Source organism: Neolamprologus multifasciatus, chromosome 20, assembly GCF_963576455.1.
Source record: "Neolamprologus multifasciatus chromosome 20, fNeoMul1.2, whole genome shotgun sequence".
NCBI classification, from domain to species: domain Eukaryota; kingdom Metazoa; phylum Chordata; class Actinopteri; order Cichliformes; family Cichlidae; genus Neolamprologus; species Neolamprologus multifasciatus.
The window spans coordinates 18,889,721-18,913,069 of NC_140458.1; the positions used below are offsets into that span (position 1 = coordinate 18,889,721).

General features: G+C 37.8%; 1 protein-coding gene and 2 long non-coding RNA genes across 6 annotated transcripts; 1 reads left to right on the forward strand and 2 right to left on the reverse strand.

Moving 5' to 3' along the window:
- Positions 1-292: 292 nt before the first annotated feature.
- LOC146494802 (uncharacterized) lies at positions 293-4,235 on the reverse strand. The gene is made up of 2 exons (XR_014871590.1): positions 4,148-4,235; positions 293-3,967 (listed from the first exon to the last, which is right to left on the reverse strand). It is a non-coding gene; the product is annotated as an uncharacterized LOC146494802 (long non-coding RNA).
- Positions 4,236-5,586: 1,351 nt separating this feature from the next.
- LOC146494803 (uncharacterized) lies at positions 5,587-13,380 on the forward strand. 4 transcript variants are annotated; one of them, XR_014871588.1, is made up of 3 exons: positions 5,587-11,253; positions 12,775-12,891; positions 13,008-13,041. XR_014871588.1 is itself a non-coding variant. In XM_085146401.1 (2 exons), exons 1-2 carry the CDS (start codon positions 5,587-5,589, stop codon positions 12,778-12,780), a joined length of 5,673 nt encoding a protein of 1,890 aa, XP_085002527.1. In that variant the 3' UTR covers positions 12,781-13,041. The 4 variants fall into 4 exon arrangements, 2 of the variants coding, with proteins under 2 accessions (XP_085002527.1, XP_085002526.1); XR_014871589.1 differs by lacking the exon at positions 5,587-11,253 and adding an exon at positions 13,211-13,380 and having other exon boundaries at positions 12,104-12,891; positions 13,008-13,111; XM_085146401.1 differs by having other exon boundaries at positions 12,775-13,041.
- A 6,805-nt stretch (positions 13,381-20,185) lies between these two features.
- LOC146494804 (uncharacterized) lies at positions 20,186-22,463 on the reverse strand. The gene is made up of 2 exons (XR_014871431.1): positions 21,926-22,463; positions 20,186-20,662 (listed from the first exon to the last, which is right to left on the reverse strand). It is a non-coding gene; the product is annotated as an uncharacterized LOC146494804 (long non-coding RNA).
- Between the last annotated feature and the right edge of the window lie 886 nt (positions 22,464-23,349).

The following is a 23,349-nucleotide window of genomic DNA, read 5'->3' on the forward strand; positions in this document are numbered from 1 at the left end:
ATCACAGTGTCTCTGGTAAATCACAGTATTTCTGCTATGTTGTACTATCTTTCTAAATCATAGTGTTTCTGTAATGTTAAAGTATTTTTGGCTAAATATATTCTTTCTGTTATCTTATACTATTTCTCCTAAATTCTTGTATTTGTGAGAAGTTATCATGTTTCTGGTAAGTTACAATATTTCTGCCAAGTTCTGCTATGCTATTGTATTTCTGCCAAGTATTATGTTTCCTCTAAGATATTGCAGTTCTGCTAAGTTATTACATTTTAGCAAAGTTTCTTTGCTTCTGCAAAGTTTTTACAATTTCTGCAACTTTTCAGCTTTTTCAGCTAGTTTTTGCAGACAGCTTCAGCTTTAAAGCATCCACACTGCATTTTCGCAGGAAATGCAAATTTTTCTAGTTGTGTGGATGCCCTCAAAGGCATCCACACTATTTAGTTCATGTTTCTCTTTATTGTGTGAATGCTGTAGGCATTCACACTATAGAGTTCCTGTTTCTCTTTATTCTTTATTATTATTATTGTGTGGATACCCTCAAAGGCATCCACACTATTGAGTTCCTGTTTCTCTTTATTAGTGTGAATGCTTGTAAAAGCATTCACAGTATTGTTCTTCTACATCTTTATTATTAGTGTGAATGCTTGAAAAGCATTCACAGTATTGTTGTTGTAATCTTTCTTATTATCTATTATTCCATATTCCGTACGTTTTTTGGCATCTATCTCCTTCAAAACCGTTCAACTTAGAAAAACCATTCCAACACCATTAGATTCCTCTTCTTTTGGACATGACTGCTTCTATTTTTCTCATTTTTAACATTTATATTTTTAATTTTATTCAACTTTTTTCAACAAAAATTTCCCATGTATTTCAATGGGGAGACCCTTCAAATCCTCATTCAACTTACTCATTTTTAAACTCTTACTACTTCCACATACGTTGACATAGAGACACGATTCAAACTTTAAAACGAAGACAAGACATTCAACTATTCAACTTGTATTTATCTTTTCAATATCTATTATACTTTTTCTTCAGTTCCAGTTTAAGTTTCATGATGTTTTTTCACCCGTTTCAGAGTTTATAATGGGTGTGTATGGGACGGAATGTTGGGGCTAGAGTGAGACAGCTCAACTGCTAGAGTGAGAGGAGCGAAAAAATTAATCTTAAAATCTTTTCTTAAAACTGCTGCTGTGTCTGCAGCGTTTGCTCTACAGGTATGATTTTACCCTCAAAACGTAGCCATCGCTGTCCTCTTTCATCCAATGTGTTTATTATAGTAATAGGTGTTATGGTTCTTTCATAAATGTCACCAATGCACAGCCTCCTCCCTCCAACTCTTCCATAGACTCTAATGTTAAAATGGCTCAGAAGGTTCGTTTGAAAATCAGAAGAGCATGGTGTCTTTCCACTGTCACCACGTCCATATAAGAAACTCCACAGGCATGAAAACTGAGAATTCAGTGGACCAGACATTGCTGCCCCTCACAGTGAAAGAATTTTGTCAATACGACATGTACTTTTCATTTGGGAACGATTTGTTTGGGGCTGACTTTTCTGTTCATTTTAAGCAGCAAAAGTGAGGTACATGTCTGTGTCCATGTGTATAGAGCCATTGGGTGCAGTCACTATAGCAACCAGGCTCACACCTGCCTGCTTAATGAGCTCTCTCTCACTGTGCCAAGGTTAAACCTAAAAATGTCTACTGCATCTAAGCAGTTGTAGTAAGATTAACTTTTTCAATATGTACAATAAGACAGATTTGACAGGGTTTTTCCACAGATTAATAGTTTGTCAGTAGTTAGTATATGCCAACTAAGTAGAGCATTGTGATTGGCCTGTTAAATTCAAGCTTATTGTTTAGTGGTGGACTTGTCTTCTGCAAACAGGTTTTTCAGATCTGGGCAGTTGGAGTCACTTGATGACTTTAAAATCATCTTTTCTGACTGGATAATTAAAGGTCACAGCATCTTCCTGTCTCTAGTTGATTTTCCCACACTTTAACTAGCGTTTAACTAATCCAATCTCATTTAATGTCTCTGTTTATAGTCTGTATAGTTTATCTCCCCACTAACACACTTAAAGTAGTCTTAAAATAAAACCCACAAAACAGTTCAATGTAAAATACTTTTTATTTGCTCATGTAATGCCAGTTGCCCTATTTTTCTGTATGTCACTCATTCGCTTATACTCGGGCAAAAAGTACCAATTTGTACACTAATGAGTCTAGTGTATTTTTTCCCCTCTATCTCTCTATGTCTCACACACAGAGACCGACACACAGACATGTATATGCTCATTATAGCTATTCAAACTGATGGTCAAATTTCCAAGTACCACCTGAACGCCTCATCTGTTTCTAACCCATCACTGGACCAACTGTCGTCATTCCGCTTTACTCTCTGCTGTGGTAAGTACAGTACAGTTTTATTTTTATGATGGTAAAAATACATGTTTGACATTTAAACTCACATATCAAGTCCAACAGAGTTCAAAAGAGTTCAAAGAATAAAGAAAGAAAAAAAAAAGAATAACCTTCGCTATCATTTATATAGGTTTATGACTTTTTGCTGTTAGCAGCAGTGCTAATGCAAGCTTCAATGCTAATGCTAGCAACAACGCTAACTCTAGCTATAGTGCTAACACTAGCCTTAGCAGTTGTTAACTAACAAAAAGAATATTCCTATGATATCCCTGTGATATTTCTTGGCGGTCAGTGAGACAAAAGTAACAAATGAGCTTTATTATTGCCATTGTGGCTCAGTTTTAACAGTAAGAGTGCTAGCGCTAGCAGCATTGCTAATGCTAGCTACAATGCTAACGCTAGCTGCAGTGCTAACACTAACTGAACTGCTAATGCTAGCCAGAATGCTAGCGCTAGCAGCAATGCTAAGGCTAGTAACAGTATAACAGTAGCCTTACATATGTGGAAATACTTCAGTTAATTAGTTTGAATTATAAAATGGCTGCTGTGTCTGTTGGTGTGCTGTATTATTCTATAACCTGCTGACTATAAGTTCAGTGTATCATGTCGTGTGGGCTTTGTATTTCTCTTAGTCAGATAACACTGTACAGACAACTAACATATTATTTCTTGTCTTACACTTTCAGGAACTTGACTGACACCTGTGCTTTGCCTGGTAGGTGTGCACATACTGCAAGAGTAAAAAAATAATAATCTGACTAATATAAGCTGTAAAGTGATGGGTTCAAACTTTGTGCTAGACCTTTTAAACACAATTTTATAATAAATACACATAAGTGAAGCTTAATAATTGAGCTAAAATATTTTTTTCGTACATTTTTGTAGTCACACTACATGTGATTAGTTAATGATTCACTCAATCATATTTGTATTTAAGAATATTATTGCTGAATTTAATTAAATATTTATTCTTTTAAAAAGTGCCCAATTATGCAACTTTTTGCACATGGCAGCCAACAACAGTTTAGCTTGAATATTTGTTTTGTCCTTTATTTAGTAGTCACAATTAGTCCAAACAATTACCATGTGATTTCATTTTAATAAAATTATTATTTTTTTCTTCTTTTTTGTTCACAGTGTGCAGAAGAAGAACAAGGACCAGATTTCCAGTCTTCTCTCTCACATCCCAACCCCCCAACCCCTCTATCCTCTGTCCTACTCCACCTGTTGTCTCTGCCTTCTTTCCATTTGTATTTCACCCTGTGGTTTGTGCGAAATTGTGCCAAACTAAGAATCTTATTGCGGTTTGATTTCAAAGCCGTGTCTCTCCTGCTCTGTCTGTTCTCTCTGCTAAATTTTCTCTCTACCTGTTTTTCACTCTTGGCTTGCTGCTGAAAAACGCCAAGCCAATAAAGCAACGAAGAGTGCATATTTTGCCTCAACCTATGAACAAACTGAACAAACAAAGAAAACTCTGCGGTTTGATTTCCAAGCCGTGTCTCTCCTGCTCTGTCTGTTCTCTCTTCTAAATTTTCTCTCTACCTGTTTTTCACTCTTGGCTTGCTGCTGAAAAACGCCAAGCCATTAAAGCAATAAAGAGTGCATATATTGCCTCTACCTAAGAACAAACTGAACAAAGAAAACTCTAATTCACGGTGTGATTGTAATTTCCAAGCCGTGTCTCTCCTGCTCTCTGTTCTCTCTTCTAAATTTTCTCTCTACCTGTTTTTCATTCTGGGCTTGCTGCTAAGTTGTGCCAAGCCAATAAAGAGAGTGCATAATATTCTCTCGACTGATGAACAAACTGTCAACTGAAAGACAACTGTTTCAGACAAATAAAAACTGAAATATAAAAACAAAGACAACATCTCCTGGTGTGTGCCAGTCTTATCTTGTGAACATATTTTCTAAAGACTAAGAAACACTTGCAGGTGTGTGAAAATGCCAAGGAAGCAGAAAAAGTCACAAGCTGCAAAACAACGCTGGAAGAAGTTTCATGAGTTTCACAGTGTACCAATATGTGAACAGGCTGAGTTTGATTTTCCTCAGAGCTCTGCAGAAGACAGTGTGTCTACAAAGACCAATTCTGACAGTGTCAAACAGGCAGGTCAACATGTTCCTGCACATGTACAACAGGTATCTTATGCTGATGCTGTAAAGATTGGACTGCAGCATGAACTTAATGAACAACATGAGGTGTCAAGTGACCCACAGGTGGGTTATGCTGATTTTTTGAAAAGAGGCTGTCACAGTGATGTGGCAGGACCATCTCATGCAGAAAGAGTGAACCTTGAAAACCAGCCCTCTGTTATACATGTCTGTGCTTCTCACAGCCAGGCACATCCTAAATATGGAGACTCCAGAAACAAGCAGTGCACATGTAACTCACTCACATTTCTTGCATTCCTTCATGAGAATGAAAACATGACTACAGCTGACCTTAATCTGGTCTTGGATAAAGGTGATGTGATGTACAAAGAGGCCAAGAAAAGATTTCCTAAAAATATTCATTTGGCAACCGATGAGCTGCCAGACAAAGTTGATGCACGCAGATCTATGTATCATGTCGACATGACACAGCCTTCCCGGTATGGGACATTTGAAGAACCTCCAGAGGAGGCAGTAGATACCTTTCTCAGCTTAGAAGCAGGACTGAGCTGCCTGTTGTCAGATGTGCAGTATGCCTTACTGATTATGAGTGGATTGTGTATCGCAGTGTTCAGATCCACATCAGGCAAATATGGTTTCTTTGATCCACACTCCAAAACACCCAGTGGTCTTCCTCTACCACTATGGTCACGTAATCGTGGTACAGCTGTGATGCTGAAATTCACACTACTCAGTGACATGATTAAGAGGATCCAAGATTCTTATGAAATGATGGAGATATCACCCTTCTTGTAACTATGAGCTTAAGCCTGTGCAGTTCTACAGTATGAGCACAGTCAACCTGAGTGATACTATCACAGACACAGTCTGCAGACCAACAGCTGCCACTGCTGTGGCTACCTACTCACTCTGATACAACTGTTGATGAAGCAAACCCCTCTACTCCAAGGAGAAACACAACCACTGATCTTACTGAGATCTCTCATCTTTCTGATGAAGTTTTTCCGAAAATCTGTAAACTGACAAAAGTTAATAAACATCAAAGGCGAAAAATGAAAAGACGATTAATGGCATCAGAGAAAACCAGAAATCAAAGAAAAGAAAATCAAAAAAGGAAAGAACGACAAAAGTATGCTTCAAACAAAGAATACCAAGAAAAGAAAAAATCTTGCACAAGCGAGACATATAAAAAGAACCCTGAAGTTAAACGGAAGCAACAACAGTATATGAAAAGACGTTACTGTGAGAATGATGAATTCAGGCAGAAAAAACAACAATATATTAAAAGACGTTATTATGACAATGCTGAATTTAGACACAAACAAAAAGAATATATTAAGAGACATTTTTCTGAAAATGCTAAAGTTAGACAGAAACAACAACAATATGTTAAAAGACGTTATAATGAAAATGCTGAATTTAGACAAAAACAAAAAAACTACATCACTAAAAGGTATCGAGAAAGCCCAGAATTCAGAGAGAGGCAGAGATCTCGAGTTACTCAGCGTTATGCACGTGACAATGCATTCAGAGTAAGACACAGACAACTGATGAAACAACTAATGCGAGAAAGGTATCAAAGTAATCTTGCATTCAGGATTATGCACAATATGAGATGTGCAATGAAAATAAAAAGGAAATACAGATGGGTGAACAGACAAACCCAAGAGAGTGACAACAGTGTGATCAACGAGGCCATATCTGTGTTCAAATCACAAATCAAAGTTGGACCATCATACCCATGTACTGTATGCTTCAAGGCTTCATTTCCAAACCAAGTGCGACCCTGCAGAAGGTCAAATTATGTGAAAAACCCACATGTGGTTGCAACATGTTTGACAGGAAGGTTTGTTCATGTTTGTGATGAAAACTGCAGAAATGAGCAGTGCAATGTGCCTGATGAGAGAAAGAGAGAGTGGATTTGTCACACCTGCCACAATCATCTTAAAAATGGTTCCATGCCAGCACTTGCTGCTGCCAATAAACTGGATCTTGCTGATATTCCACCTGAACTGTCTCATCTCAACATACTGGAGAGACATCTCATAGCCAAGTGCATACCATTTGCCAAGATTATTCCTCTTCCCAAAGGCAGACAGAGAGCAATTAGAGGGAATGTGGTCTGTGTCCCATCAGAGGTACAGGAAACTGTGGAAGCACTACCTCGATTGAGAATTAATTCTCAGGTGATGAGAGTAAAACTGAAGAGACGCTTGTCTTACAAAGGTCATCAGCTGTTTCAGACTGTAAGCTGGTCTAAACTTGTGCAAGCACTGCATAAACTCAAGCAGATTCATCCACAGTATAAGGATGTGACCATCAGAGATGATGCTGAGCTGTGTGATCCAACACTTCCTGATGAAGATGATGAGGAGGATGATGATGAAAACATGAATGAGGATGATTATGATGAGGCTGATTTAATGGAAATTGACAGCTGTGAGAAAAATGCACTGAGTGAAGCACAAAATAAAAATGAACAGGATATTGACATGTTACCCTGTGAAGGTGAACAACCACGTGAACAGATGAGAGATGATTCAGAGCAAGCAGATGGACTGACTAATGGTGGTTTTGCACTCGAGTCCTGTTTGCAGCCCCCTGATGTGGCTGAGGAGATATTATGTTTCAGTGAAGGAATCTACTCTGTTGCTCCTGCAGAGAGAAACAATCCAATAAGTTTTTTCAAAACACCTAAACTGGAGGCCATGGCCTTCCCTGTGCAGTTTCCTACAGGCCAAAACACACTGGATGAAAGAAGGCTGATCAAAGTATCCCCCAGTGGGTATTTCAAATCAAGACTTTTCTGCATTGATGATCGTTTTGCCAAAGACACAAACTATTTGTTCTTTGCACAGTTTGTGACTGAAATACACTTGGCTACTTCCAGCATGACAATACAGTTAAGGAAGGCAAAGCCTCTGACCAGAGATGGGAGAAAAATAACCTCAGGCATGTTACAAGATAAACACGAGGTGGAGAAACTGGTGCGAAATAAAGATGCAGTGAGATTCATGCAGCCTCTGAGAGGAACCCCAGCCTATTGGGAGAAAACAACAAGAGATCTTTTTGCCATGATCAGACAGTTGGGAACTCCCACGTTCTTTTGCACATTTTCAGCTGCTGAAATGCGCTGGCCTGAAGTGATCGAGGCAATAACAAGGCAGCAAGGTGAACAAGTCAATTTTGAAGGACTCGACTGGTCAGCAAAGTGTGACATCCTGAGAAGCAATCCTGTCACAACAATGCGCATGTTTGACAAGAGAGTTGAAGCATTATTCAGAGATTTACTCTTATCTCCTGCAGAGCCACTTGGCAAAGTCATTGACTACTTTTACAGAGTTGAGTTTCAGCACAGAGGAAGCCCACACATACACTGCCTCCTGTGGGTAGAAGGTGCTCCTGTGTTTGAGGAGGATGATGAGCAAACTGTTGTTGATTTTATAAACAAATACATCACAGCTCAGCTGCCTGATCCACATAAACAACCTGAACTGTACAAGAAAGTAACAGAAGTGCAAAAACATAGTAAGAACCACACAAAGACGTGCTTTAGGAGTTTAAGCTCCGGGTGCCGTTTTGGTTTTCCTAAACCACCCTGCAATGAGACAATGATCACAAGACCCAGTGAGGATGATGCACTGGAAGTAGAAACAGCAAAGAACAAGCTCAGACCACTGAACCAGCTGCTGAATGAGCCTGAAACTGCTTCCATGAGTTTAGAGCAGCTCTTGGCAAGATGCAAGTTGACACATGCAGAATATGAGAGATACCTGAATAAAATGAACACAAGGAGTACGATCATACTAAAGCGTGATCCAAAAGACTCTTGGATAAATGGCTATAATCCACATCTGCTTGAAGCCTGGAACAGTAATATCGACATAAGCTTTGTTCTAGATGCTTTCGGCGCTGCAAATTATTTAATGAAATATATATCAAAAAAAGAGGGCGGGCTATCTGAGTACCTGAAAACTGTCATTGAGAACTCCCATAAGGACAGTGTAAATGAGTGCGATGAAATGAGAGCCGTCATGCAGGCATATTCAAAGAAGCGAGAGATCAGTGCACAGGAGTGTGTTGCTCGTGCATGTGGTCTTCACATGAAGCAATGTTCACGTGCTGTAATATTCATACCAACAGATGATAATCCTGTGAAAATGAGTCGTCCCCTGTCAGTTCTGGACAACACAACACCTGAGTCTTCCAATGTTTGGATGACATCTTTGAATGACAAATACAAAGCCAGACCTGAAACACCAGAGTTTGAGGAGATGTGCATGGCAGACTTTGCTGCTACTTGCAGGATTGTCTATGGCCAACAGACAAAAGGTAAAGATGTTTTGCCCCTTCTCAATGAGATGGGATTTGTGCAAAGGCGCAAAAACAATAAGCCTGCTATCATCAGATTTCACCGCTGCTCACAAGAAAAACATCCAGAGCAATATTACGGAAGACTGCTTAAACTGTACCTCCCTCATCGTTCAGACCACGAACTGAAAACACCATCGTTGCCAACCTATCAGGCTTTCTATGGTGCTGGCTGTGTACAGGCACCAGGTACTGACCGTCTTGAGTACGTGCAACACATTGTCAAAAGAAACAGAGAAAAATATGAGAAAAACAGTGAGGAGATCGAGAGCGCTGTTGAGGAATATGAGCAGAACAGAGGTGTGACTGACGAATGGTGTAATCTGGCACCTGAATCAGATCTCGTAAGGTTGCCACTTGTTGAACAAGAAAGAGAGCGAGACAATGAAAATGAACAGGAAGATGTGCCCGACTACAGCCGTCAGGCTGATGCTTCAACAGAAGTCAGAGCCATCAGGGAACCCCCTGCTATTGATCCTACATTGTTACGTCAGATGTTTCAGAATCTGAATAAGAAGCAAGCCTGCATATTTTATGCAGTTAGAGACTGGTGCATTAAAAGAGTCTGTGCTCTAAATCCAGAGCAGTTTTTCTTTTATATTAATGGTGGTGCTGGAACAGGAAAATCACATCTTATCAAATGCATCTACTCAGAAGCATCTAAGATACTGAGCAAAGTGCCCAGATATGCAGACGACGTTGACATATCAAAACCCACTGTCCTGTTAACTGCTTTCACTGGGACTGCAGCATTTAACATTTCTGGAACAACACTGCATTCTCTTCTCAAGCTGCCTAGAAGCTTAAAACCTCCCATTCAGGGACTTGGCAATCAGCTGGATGAAGTCAGATCAGAACTTTTGAATGCTGAAATAATCGTCATTGACGAAGTGTCTATGGTGTCAAGACATCTCTTTGCATATGTAGATGCAAGACTCAAACAGATCAAAGGGACTCGGAGACCCTTTGGAGGCATGTCAGTCATTGCTGTTGGAGACTTCTATCAGCTACCCCCAGTGCGACAGTCTAAACCTCTCTGTGTGCACGACCCGTCCGAGATCGACCTGTGGCGGGAGCATTTTCAGATGATCACTCTGACTGAGATTATGCGTCAGAAAGATGATGTTGTCTTTGCTGAGATGCTGAACAGAATTCGTGTGAAAGGAAAGTTGGATGAGCTTTGCGAAGCAGATAGAGATTTGTTGTCACAGGCCATAACTGAACCAGCCCTTTGTCCGACTGATGCGTTGCACATTTTTGCAACTAATAAAGAAGTGGATGCACACAACTCTTCAACACTGGCTCTGCTCCATACTCATGTCATTGACATCCATGCAGATGATTATAGAAAAGATCCTAGAACTGGCAGAATGGCACTTCAAGACAGACCATTCAAAGGAGGTAAAAACGAGTTACCAGACACGCTGAAAGTTGCAGAAGGAGCTCGTGTCATGCTCACCAGAAACATTGACATACAAAATGGTTTGGTTAATGGAGCTTTTGGAATACTACTTAGAGTAGTTTACTCTGAAAATGACCAACACATCATCAAGCTTGGACTTAAAATGGATAATGAGACATCTGGAAAGAATAACCGCACACCAGCAGACGACATGGTGTACATTGAGAGAGCAGAGGAGAATCTGAAGCAGAAAGGAGTGGTACGAAGACAGTTCCCAGTGAAGCTGGCCTTTGCATGTACAATACATAAGGTACAGGGTATGACAACCACATCAGCTGTTGTCTCTCTTAAGAGCATTTTTGAGCCCGGCATGGCCTACGTAGCTGTCAGTAGAGTGACGTCTCTCAGTGGACTGTATCTTCTTGATATGGAGGAGAAAAAAATATTCACCAACCCAGAAATCACTGCAGCGCTTGAGAACATGAGACAAGCCAACCTTGATGACATGATGCCTCTTCTACACGTGAGACAAACACTGAGCAGGTCAGACGTTTTCACCATTGTTCATCATAATACAGAGGGACTGCCAGCTCACATTAATGACATCAAGAGTCACCATGAATTGTGTCTAGCAGATGTTTTGTGCCTAACAGAAACACACCTGCGGGGCTCTTTTGTCGCAGAGAGTCTCCACTTGGAAAATTACAATTTGTTCAAACGCAACAGACACCTGTCCTACACAAACTTTCCCCAGATGGCAAACAGAAGTGGTGGTGGAGTTGCTGTTTATGTGAAAAGTGACATTCAAGTGCATGAAAAACAGTACATCCATAATGTAACTGACCTTGAATTTCTGGCTTTAAAGGTTGAAGCACCAGTCAGTGCTCTGATTGCAGTTGTGTACAGACCTCCAGACTACACTCTGAGGCCATTCCTGAAAAACCTGGTAAGCCTATTAGACTCATTGGAGATCATGGACTGTCATCCCATCATAGTTTGTGGTGATTTTAATGAGAATGTTTTATCCAGTGCAAACAAACCAATCATGGAGCTGTTTGAGTCTAGGGGATACGCACAGGTCATCACTGCCCCTACCACAGAGAAGAACACACTGCTTGACCTTATTTTCATTTCTCAGCCAGAGCGATGTCTCCATTCTGGAGTCATGAAGACCTACCATAGTTACCATGACCCTGTATACTGTGTATTGTCCTGTGATGATTCATGATCTAGATCTTTGAATACAGTAAGTAATTTCTATATTTTTGAATGACATAAGAAAGTAGAGCGATATTTAAAAGTTGGCTTAAGAAAAAACGCCCTGCATTGCAGTATAATGTTTGAATTCTTTTACATAAAATACAATTAAATGAATTAAGTAATGATATCAGTAAAAGATGACAATTTTATTTATTACAGAAAATCTAAAAATCAGTAATCTATGAATGTCAGAAAAATCAAATATACCAGTTTAAAACGAACAGTGTAGACATATCCTCTCTTCAGCCAGGCTTCAAAATCCTGCCAGGCTGCCCCAGTCTCACTGTGGCTGGGAGGGAGGGAGGGTGGACCAGAGGATTGCCCAAACAACGCATATATGTTCAACAGCTTCTTCGTTGTTTCTGAGAGAACAACACAGACTAAAGGTTTAAAATACCTAATTACAGCAATAATGACAGTTAAGCCAGTTTATGTGTGCCTCTATTTTGAAATAATATTTACAAAACTGTTACTGATTTCGGTTTGTTATAATCTTTAAACTTTTTCAAAAGTATACAATTATATTCTTTGACAAATCTTTCGATGAAACATACATTTTTATGAGCTTTTATCATGTTTCAGCCAGTGCATTTATCAGGGTGGGTCTGGGTTCATAACTGCACATTTCTGGCCAGAAATGTTTTAGCAGTGTTACATATGTAACACTTGCTTTTTGTTACCAGCTGATACCCTACATTTGTATAGACATTGGATGATGTGAGGCTGGGGAGTTGAGTGGAGTGGGTAGGTGGGAGTTGAGTGGGGGGATGGGGTGCGGTGGGAGGTTGTTAGGTTTCTTTTTTTTTCTTTTTTTTCTTTTTGTTAAGAGAGACACAGTTCTCCTGTGTCTTCTCCAAGCTTCACATGTAAGATCCAACAGTGTGAAGCACAGAGCAGCCAGAAACTGTAATGCCACAGATCAGAGAGGCTTCATCATCACCATCTTCGCCGTACAATCAGAGCGTGAGACTTCACATCTGGAGCACAGGAGAGATTCTGTGATAAGTCCTCCTCCTAGCTTGTCCCACAAGCAGTTGGTGAGATTTACTCACAACAAAAAGGGTTAATGACATTATTTCCATGAAAACATGTATTAATTCTTTGTAAAGTGTTTAAATTGTGTTTTCACTTGACCTTAGGAGTGTTATTTTGAGTGTATTTTAATGTCTGTACTCAGGTGTTTCCCTCTGTGATCCATCCCCTTCAGAGCTGAGACACTCAGGACTGAACAGACTGCACAGTTTCTGTGACTGAGCCTCCAAAACACCTTCTTTGAAACCACACATGATAGAAGGGCTTCATATTTGCAGCAGCACTACTACAGGTATTCAGTTTATTACAGGATGTGTTTGTTTCTTAGGACCAGCTCTAAGTGCACACTACCTAACATATACACCTTTCTGTTCATTACAAACCAACTACTCTGGATCATATGGCCAGTTGGCAGGAATGTTGCTGCAGGAAAACATCCCTGGAGATCACCATCATTGTCAGACTGACTGTGCCTCCTCTGTGCAGTGTCAAGAGCCTCCCTAAATGAGAGTGTAAGTTAACATTTTCATTATTTTATTCCCTTTGACAAGTATCACTGATATTTACATTTACAACTACATATGTTCCTGTTTTCTGCTCTTCGTTTAAAGTCCTCAGCCATCCTGCTTCTGTGCTGCTTGCAACACATCAAACACTGGCTGGATGACAGGGAGGATCCACTCTGAAGTCACTGGACATGATGAGGATCATCTGGGACTTTATAGTTTCACAGAAACGTTGTGCTCTGTGATTACAGGTTTTAAATGGACATAATGACTGCCTCTCTACTGGTGTTGGCCAGAGGGGCCGATGGCGCGATATGGCAGCCTCGCTTCTGTCAGTCTGCCCCAGGGCAGCTGTGGCTACAACCGTAGCTTGCCTCCACCAGTGTGTGAATGTGAGAGTGAATGAATAGTGGCATTGTAAAGCGCTTTGGGTGCCTTGAAAAGCGCTATAGAAATCCAATCCATTATTATCATTATTATTATTCTCTCTGATCAACAGGCTAAAGGATTGTTTTCATTGTTAGTGCTCTGTACAGTGTATGCTTATTTAATATTTCATCACAGAGCAAACCTTTATTTATTTATTTAACATATTTTTTATTTTGTTTTAATGTTGAATTAACTGTGGGGATTTTTTTAACTGGGGACTTGGGATGTCATATGACCAGAAATGTGGTAACTGGAATTTAACAGTATGGAAGAAAAAAATCTGCTAAGAACAAAACACACACAAAACCCCCAAGAGAACTCAAATTCATTCCATGTAATCCAATCTAAAAAAATTTAAACTGCTGAATAGCAACACAAACAGTGTTAAAAAAAACAGTGTTAACAGAATGATTATGATGAGTTTGAACCAAAGTTTCAGGTCACATGGCACACTAGGTGTGTAGTGTGAGGTATCAGCTGGTAAGTATAGTTTTGGTTTTTTTTTCATATTTGTGTCCTTAGAGTTCAGATAGATAAAGCCTTGTGTATAATAATTAGTCATAACCACAACTCAAAGTCAGGGACTAACTAAATTTGGGACTTTGTGTCTGAGCCCAGGTTAAAACACTGTGTAAAAAAGCATTTAGTGCCATGGCTGAACAATGCTGTAAACTATTGATACTTATTTATCCATGTTCACAAAAAGGACTAATGTGTTTATTTGATTATTTGTATGTGTTAAACTGTGTCACCACCTTAGGCTTTCATTTGAGTTTACTCAAAAATCTCTATACAGTTCTCTTTTACCACTGTGTGGACTCTGTTTACATTAAAACATAAAAAAGAATGAGTAATAAAAAGATGTGTAGACAGATCAGTAGATTAAGTAGACCAATAGAAACAGCTGTTCAGCCATGTTCTAAGAAACCAACACAGTTTAAAGGTTCAGGATTGTGGTTTTAAAAGTTGAATTTTCATGTATTTCATATGTTGCTTATTATTTTTATTGACTTATTTAATTTAGTTATTTTTATTTATTCTCCTGTGAAGTGTTTAACAAAGAAAAGCTACTTTAATTTCAATTTTATTTGTTTATTATTTTGTAATTTGTTCTTTAAGAATGGAGTCTGTGCCAAAAACTAAAGTTGAACAGACACATGACAGGATCAGATTATTAACACCTTAAAACATTGCAAACGTCTCCTTTTAAAATGATTTTTATTCTATTTTGAGAAAAAAAAAACATTTGTTGAATTAATTTAAGTCCTTTTCAGAAAGAAGCTGTAAAATATGACTTAAGATTTTTATGTTATTTTCTATGACATACAAAACAAATTGATGTATGTAATACCATTAAACATGATATACACATGTGTATATGTCTGAAAAACATTATGCTGTATATTAAAGCTTGTATTTTCTCCAGAATGTTTGTTCATCTTTTCAGTTCAATTCAACAAATTTGTTTTTACATTTATTTTTATTATTATATTTTTTTTTATGAATTAGAGATTTATAATACATAATTCAACTCTTTGAGTGATTAGAAGAATATGAACTTTTGCTATTCATTCAGAGGTTTTCTTTTGTCATTACTCATCTTTTTCTAATTTACATTTTAAACATTTTCAGCTATTTTCCAACTTCTGTGTGAAAATCAGCTTTAAAAAGTTCAGCACTTTTGTTTTCAGGTGAAAAATTCTGTATTTTCCAGCTCATGAAAATTCTTTAACTTAAAATTCAGCAATTAATTCATTTCAGTGCATACATTCAGATTCAAGCATTCACACTGCAGTTTCTTCAGAAAATGTACTTTCTAGTTATTAGTGTGAATGCTTGTAAAAGCATTCACAGTATTGTTGTTGTAATCTTTATTATTATTATTGTGTGGATGCTTTAAGGCATCCACACTATTGTTTTCCTGTTTCTCTTTATTCTTTATTATTGTGTGGATGCTTTAAGGCATCCACACTATTGAGTTCCTGTTTCTCTTTATTCTTTATTATTATTATTATTATTATTCTTCAAGTTGCTCCCGTTTTTTCGTCCGTTAACTACTTCCACAATGTTTGTGCTATTTTCACCATTCAAATTTTAAACTATTCTGCTATTTCTGCTAATTTCTGCTATGATTTTTTGCTATTTATAACTATTATACTTTTTAAAATATTAAGCTTTTTTCCTTTAATTTGTCCCATTGAAATGAATGGGAAACTTCCGCAATTCTGCTAAAACTTGCTCGTTTTTGAAACTTAACTACTTCCTCATACTTTTGACTAGAACAACCATTCAAACTTTAAAATGTTCTCAAATCATTGGGCTATTCATGTATGATTCAGCTTTTTCATATCTGTTACCGTTTTCATCTTTATCCCTCTTTAAGTTTTGAGTTTCATCTTTGTGATTTTTCACAAAATACATGGGTTGTTATGGTTGCTATGCACTTGGTTCTAAGTGAGGCACTGTAGGTTTCGCAGTCTTCTCTTCATGTCCGAACAACTTCTTGCTACTTGCTCAATTTTCACTCAACTTCCACAAATTATACATCAAAACGTAGGTATTTTTGCTGGCTTTCAGAAAATGTCACTGTCATTGTTGTGGGATTTATAGAATTTTGGCAAATCTCCTCAGACCAACACAAAGTCTCAAAACTCTCCATAGAAAGTCAATGGAGAGTTTGTTCAAAATCACCGCTTGATTTCTGTAATGAGAGGCATATTCGAATCGTCATATCTCCTTAACGGAGCGAAGTTAAGACATGAGGCTTGTCCCGATATATCTTCAGACACTCCTGACGCTCACAATTCAAGAATTATTTTCTCACCTATTACCATTTGGCCATGAATTACGTTTGTTTGAGGGTAGGAAATTCGTCCTTCGCTCAGATTTCTTCAGCTTTCAAACTCTGGAAATGAACCACTTTTTTCTCTCGTCATATCTTTTTAATGGATTTCCACAAAGACCTGAAAATTTCCATGACTTCTCCCTTTTCTTTCCCCCAGTCAAGTCTGTCCCGTATTCAGCAAGTGAAAATAAAATAAAGAATAAAAGGTGAATCAAATGGACCATTACGGCAAAGCTGGGATGGTCAATTTGGTAAAGAAAATCCGTTGGGCATCTTTCTTCGCCTTTAGACAATAATTCTGATGGCAAAAGAACCAAACGGGACAGGCAAAAAGAAAAAAAAAAAAAAAAAAAAAAAAAAAAAAAAAAGTTATGACCTGCAGTCTATCTGGGTCAGATATAAACCAAGTTTTGGTGTAGTTTATTTTAGTTGTGCTAATGTTTTAAAGTCAGTTACAATAATACTGCCTATTAGCTAGCATTACGGGTGCTATGATGTTACTGATAGTGAACTTTAGTTTATTCATAAGGTTAGTTAGTAGAGTTGCCAACGGAATCAGGCCGTATTCAGAGAAATTGATTTTGAATTGAGGTGAAAATGAATGCAGTTTGTCCCGTACTTCAACTAGAATAAAAAAGACACAAAGCTGGAGTTATTCTGTCTGTACGCTGTCAGCTGCCTCTTCTTCTTCTCTCATTCTCTCCCCCTCCCTCTCCTGTTGCTACTTCAATCACAAAACTGATCAATGATCAGCTGATTGGCTTTTCTGACCAAGTCCCATCTCTCTTGTTTGTTTATCGCCTACGTTGCGCCAGAAAGAGGAAACATGGAGGTGTCGAGCTAAACAACAGCAGCACGTTTAAGCTTGATCAGCAGTTGTTAGAATTTATTTAACGTTACTATCTAGTATCAGCTAATGTTTGCTGGAGCCACAGCTGTAAAAGCTGCTGGTCATGAGGAAACATGAAGATGAAACCAGGAGATGTCCGTACTGAATCATCAGAGCTGAACAGGTGATGGAGAAACAGGTTGACCTTTTAGGTGACATGAATGAGTTGAAGGGACGTTATGAATTGTTTCTGACATATAAATAACATCAGGATCCTTTTCTACGTAGCTGACAGCTGGTATCTGTGCAGGGGCGGGTCTAGGAAAGTTTTGCCAGGGGGGCAGGTAGGGCATTAACAGGGAGAGGGGGGCACAAAGAAGTACTTTTCTTTCTTATACTCATTTAAAATGTCTAGCTTTTACTAGATAATTATCTGAATCTCACAACCAAAGTTTTTTTCTGATGTCAAATGTATAGAAATCATCATTGTATATAGTGATTTTTTTTTCAGGGTCCCATCATAATTTCTTCAGATGTAAGTGCTGTATATGATGCCAGTATTTTCCCACATTTTCTAGATACTGCACCAGTACTGTGTGTAAAATACCATCAACAAGTCAATCGAGTTTTATTCTTTCTCACATTTCTTTCTGTCTCCTTTCACTTTTTCAAGGTTGCCATGTTAGAAAAAATATTTTGTGCTCTCATGCTGTTAATTGATGTGGTAAATAAATGTGTGGTAGATAGTTCAGGAGGTTAACTCGACAAAGCAGTCTTTGGTTTCCACTAAGTACTGTTAAGAATACCAGAATAGGGAGGATGCTGTAGGTTTAAGTTTCTTAGATTGATACATATATACCAACAAGACAGTGTACATCACTGTCGCAATAGTGTTTGTTTTCATTCAAAGGCTTTATGGTTTTTCCTATAATGCCTGGTGGGCCGGTCTCTCAAAATGCACAGGCTGATTTTTTGTCCCAGTCCAGCCCTGGGGTAAGGTTGCTGTCCTCAAACCATGACACCAGACCGTCTGCCTCTCTCCTTTAAGCCGCCTCGTCCCCACTAGTGATGCTAACTGTATAACTGTAGAAGAATCTCTTCCTTAAACTAAAGTCAAGTCAAGTGGCTTTACTGTCATTTCAATCATGTGCAGTGTTACAGCACACAGTGAAGCAAGACAACATTCCTCCAAGACCATGGTCCTACATATAACATATAGCAGACAATCAACACAGGACTACTTAAAGTGCAAGTGTGCAAAAATTCCTTAGTGTTCACCTGGTTCTCCACCAGGTGAACACTAAGCCATTTGGTGCTCTTGACGACTTCCACAGAGGATCCATCAATGTAATCTCTCAGTGCTCTCCTGAAGTCAACAATCATCTCTTTTGTTTTGTCCACATTCAGAGACAGGTTGTTGACTCTGCACAGGTCCGTTAGCTGTTGCACCTCCTCTCTGTATGCTGACTCATCGTTCTTGTTGATGAGACCCACCACAGTCGTATCATCAGTGATCTTGATGATGTGGTTTGAACTGTACATTGCTGCACAGTTATGAGTCAGCAGAGTGAACAGCAGTGGGTTGAGCACACAGCCCTGAGGGGCTCCAGTGCTCAGTGTGGTGTGTGGTGTGTACTCTGTCGCAGGGCTAAAACAGAGACTGGCAACCCATTCTACTATATATACATGTGCAACCAGTATGAGGCTTTTATTGCGTTACCCTTACCCCAACAAAAACACCCAGATAGAAAAAGGGTGTTTTTGTTCATTTGCTTTTAATATTCCCCGTTGAAAACAGAAAATGATCATTATCTGAACTTTCTTTACACCATTAAAAAATTCTAAGAAGTGCCACCAGAAGAATCACTAAAAATGTATGTGCATGACTTGACTCAACAAAAGCTTTGGTGCTCCTGCTTCACAGTGACAGTTCGAACATTCATATTTTGATAACAATGGCTACTCTGAACTTGAAGTTTTATTTAGATTTGGAAAACACAAAAAAAAACAATGATGCCATTAACTGCTGCAGGTACTCTATGAGACATTTTACCTCTGCAGTGGCATTTGGTCCTGCAAATTTCTTCATCTTGTTTAAAATCCACTTGCAAGCCCAGCACTTTCCTGGAAGCTGCAAATATAAGAGACACCCATGCATGTTAGGGTTATTGGTGACGTTAATTTCATTAAACAACATATATCTTTCAATTATTGCACCATGGTGAAAAAAAAAAAAAAAAAACAGTTCAAAGGAATCCTTAAAAAAAAAAAATTCCCGGATATTTATGCCGAAGATGAGTGTATCCAAACCTCTGACCACAACTGTATCTGTATATTTGTGATATGCTGTATGTGTACTGCTGTTTATTAATAATAATGATTAAAATACGTTTTTTTTTTAGTTTTTTTTTAAAAAAAAGGCATGGATGTGAGAGTGAATGTTTATTAACCTGATGTTATTTTTTAAAAAAAAAAAAAAAAAAAAAAAAAAAAAAGAAAATTTCCATGACTGTTCACTAAAGCCTGCTGTCTCTTACGGTGAAAGAATGATATTGATACTCCAAATAGATTTCGAGTTACAAAGCGTTGTTTGAGGGAAAGTCAAGACAGTTTTCGCTTGACTCTACTCAGTTATGGTGCATTACAAGTCAAATATCTTTAATAATTCATATTTTAATGATAAATTGTCAACACTTGAAGATTCCCCCATCTCTTCTGAACAAAACGGTGTAAGAATTACCGTTCTAGCCCCTACGGTTAGGAAACTATGGCCATTTGTTTGGAGGGTAGTCCTCACTATGAGAAATAGACTGCAAAAATCCTGTCTCTGCTGTGTGTGTAAAAACGGCTGCACCTGTTTTGGCGGGAAAAAGTAGACAGCCTCTCTGATTGGTGCATTCAAATTCAACAGCTCCCAGGCTGCTTGACTGACCTAGAAAGTTGCTTCTCTCTCTTTTTGTGTGTGTTTGTGTGTGTATGTGTGTGTGTGTGTGTGTGTGTGTGTGTGTGTATTTCTGCTTTTTATAGTATTTATGCTTAATATAGTATTTCTGCTAAATTATACTATTTCTGCTTTTTATAGTATTTCTGCTTTTTGTAGTATTTCTGCTTAATATAGTATTTCTGCTAAATTATAGTATTTCTGCTTTTTATAGTATTTCTGCTAAATTATAGTATTTCTGCTAAATTATAGTATTTCTGCTTTTTATACTATTTCTGCTTAATACAGTATTTCTGCTAAATTATAGTATTTGTGCTTAGTGTAATATTTCTGCTAAATTATAATATTTCTGCTTTTTATAATATTTCTGCTTTTTATATTATTTCTGCTTCTTATAGGATTTCTGCTTTTTATAGTATTTGTGATTAATATAGTATTTGTGCATAATATAGTATTTGTGCTAAATCACAGTATTTCTGCTAAATTATAGTACTTCTGCTTTTTATAGGATTTCTGATTTTTATAGTATTTCTGCTAAATTATAGTATTTCTGCTTTTCATAGTATTTCTGCTTTTTATAGTATTTGTGCTTAATATAGTATTTCTGCTAAATTAAAGTATTTCTGCTTTTTATAGTATTTGTGATAAAACATAGTCTTTCTACTAAATGTAGTATTTATGCTTAATCATACTATTTCTATATATTACTGCCAGGTCCCCAGGCAGCCAATCCTCTGTGAGGACTGAGACATTCAAATTTACAAATCAGGGCCTGCACGGCTTCCCAGCCAGCCAATCATATCTGAGGTCTGCCGTTTCTTCTCTCATCATATCTCCGCGACGGTTGTACAAAGAGCAATGAAAATCGCAGTCAAAGTACACCAAAGTTCGCTGATTCACCCAGTACAAGAATTATGCTTCTAATCCACCTAGTTTTTGAGTTACGCGACGTTCTATAACTCCAAAAAACGGCGTTTTTCGCCCCTCACCGCAATCTAATTCTGACTGCTCATCACCCTGTTTTCCAGGCGCCCGTTCTCTTTCCCAGTGGCGCAGTTGTTAGTGACACAGGTCTTCAACCAAAAGGTCGTGGGTTCGATTCCACCTTGATCAACATGTTTTTCTCCCTACAAATTAATACACTATCACAGACCAGTAATTTATATTCATCATTTATTACAATTCTGCAAACTTTTATCATTTTACCAGCTTTTCTAATATGGACCTCACATTCTTGTTAACACTCCATGGCACAAATACTGTTCCCTGTAGGCTCTGTGTATGTGTGTGTGTATCAATATTTCTCCCATTTTAAAGTACTAGTCTTCCATAATTGTATTTCTGTTAAATCAAAGTACTTTTACTACATCTTAGTACTTCTGCTCAATCATAGTACTTCTGCTCAATCATAGTACTTCTGCTCAATCATAGTATTTTTGCCAAATCATGGTTTTTGTGCCAAATCATAACATTTGTGTTATGTTATAGTATTACTACTAAGTGGAGGAATTTCTGTCATGTTACAGTATATGTGCTGATTACAGTATAGTATATCTGCTAAATCAAAAGTCAAGACAGTTTTCGCTTAGCCTCTACTCAGTTATGGTGCATTACAAGTCAAATATCTTTAATAATTCATATTTTAATGATAAATTGTCAACACTTGAAGATTCCCCCATCTCTTCTGAACAAAACGGTGTAAGAATTACCGTTCTCTACGGTTAGGAAAACTATGGCCATTTGTTTGGAGGGTAGTCCTCACTATGAGAAATAGACTGCAAAAATCCTGTCTCTGCTGTGTGTGTAAAAACGGCTGCACCTGTTTTGGCGGGAAAAAGTACACAGCCTCTCTGATTGGTGGATTCAAATTCAGCATCTCCCAGGCTGCTTGACTGACCTACAGAGTTGCTTCTCTCTCCCTCTGTGTGTGTGTGTGTGTGTGTGTGTGTGTGTGAGACAGAGAGAGAGAGAGGGAGAGAGAGAGAGAGAAAGCCTTTTAATATAGGATTTGTGCTTAATATAGTATTTCTGCTTTTTATAATATTTGTGCTTAATATAGTATTTCTGCTTAATACAGTATTTCTGCTAAATTATACTATTTGTGCTTAGTATAATATTTCTGCTAAATTATAATATTTCTGCGTTTTATAGTATTTCTGCTTTTTATAGTATTTGTGCTTCTTATAGTATTTCTGCTTTTTATAATATTTCTGCTTTTTATAGTATTTGTGATTAATATAGTATTTGTGCATAATATAGTATTTGTGCTAAATCATAGTATTTCTGCTAAATTATAATATTTCTGCTTTTTATAGGATTTTTATAGGACAATCCTCTGTGAGGACTGAGACATTCAAATTTACAAATCAGGGCCTGCACAGCTTCCCAGCCAGCCAATCATATCTGAGGTCTGCCGTTTCTTCTCTCGTCATATCTCAGCAACGGTTGTACAAAGAGCAATGAAAATCGCAGTCAAAGTACACCAAAGTCCGCTGATTCACCCAGTACAAGAATTATGCTTCTATTCCACCTAGCGTTTGAGTTACACGACGTTTTGCAAGAATACTGTTCCCTTTAGGCTCTGTGTATGTGTGTGTGTATCAATATTTCTCCCATTTTAAAGTATTACTCCTCCATAATTGTATTTCTGTTAAATCAAAGTACTTTTACTACATCTTAGTACTTCTGCTCAATCATAGCATTTCTGCTAAATCATAGTATTTTTGCCAAATCATGGTTTTTGTGCCAAATCATACAATTTGTGTAGTATTTGTGCTAAAACATAGTATTAATTTAAAATTGCAATATTCATAGTTCATCAAAGTGTCTCTGGTAAATCACAGTATTTCTGCTATGTTGTACTATTTTTCTAAATCATAGTGTTTCTGTAATGTTTAAGTATTTTTGGCTAAATATATTCTTTCTGTTATCTTATACTATTTCTCCTAAATTCTTGTATATTTGAGAAGTTATCATGTTTCTGTTAAGTTACAATATTTCTGCCAAGTTCTGCTATGTCATTGTATTTCTGCCAAGTATTATGTTTCCTCTAAGATATTGCAGTTCTGCTAAGTTATTACTTTTTAGCAAAGTTCCTTTGCTTCTGCAAAGTTTTTACAATTTCTGCAACTTTTCAGCTTTTTCAGCTAGTTTTTGCAGACAGCTTCAGCTTTAAAGCATCCACACTGCATTTTCGCAGG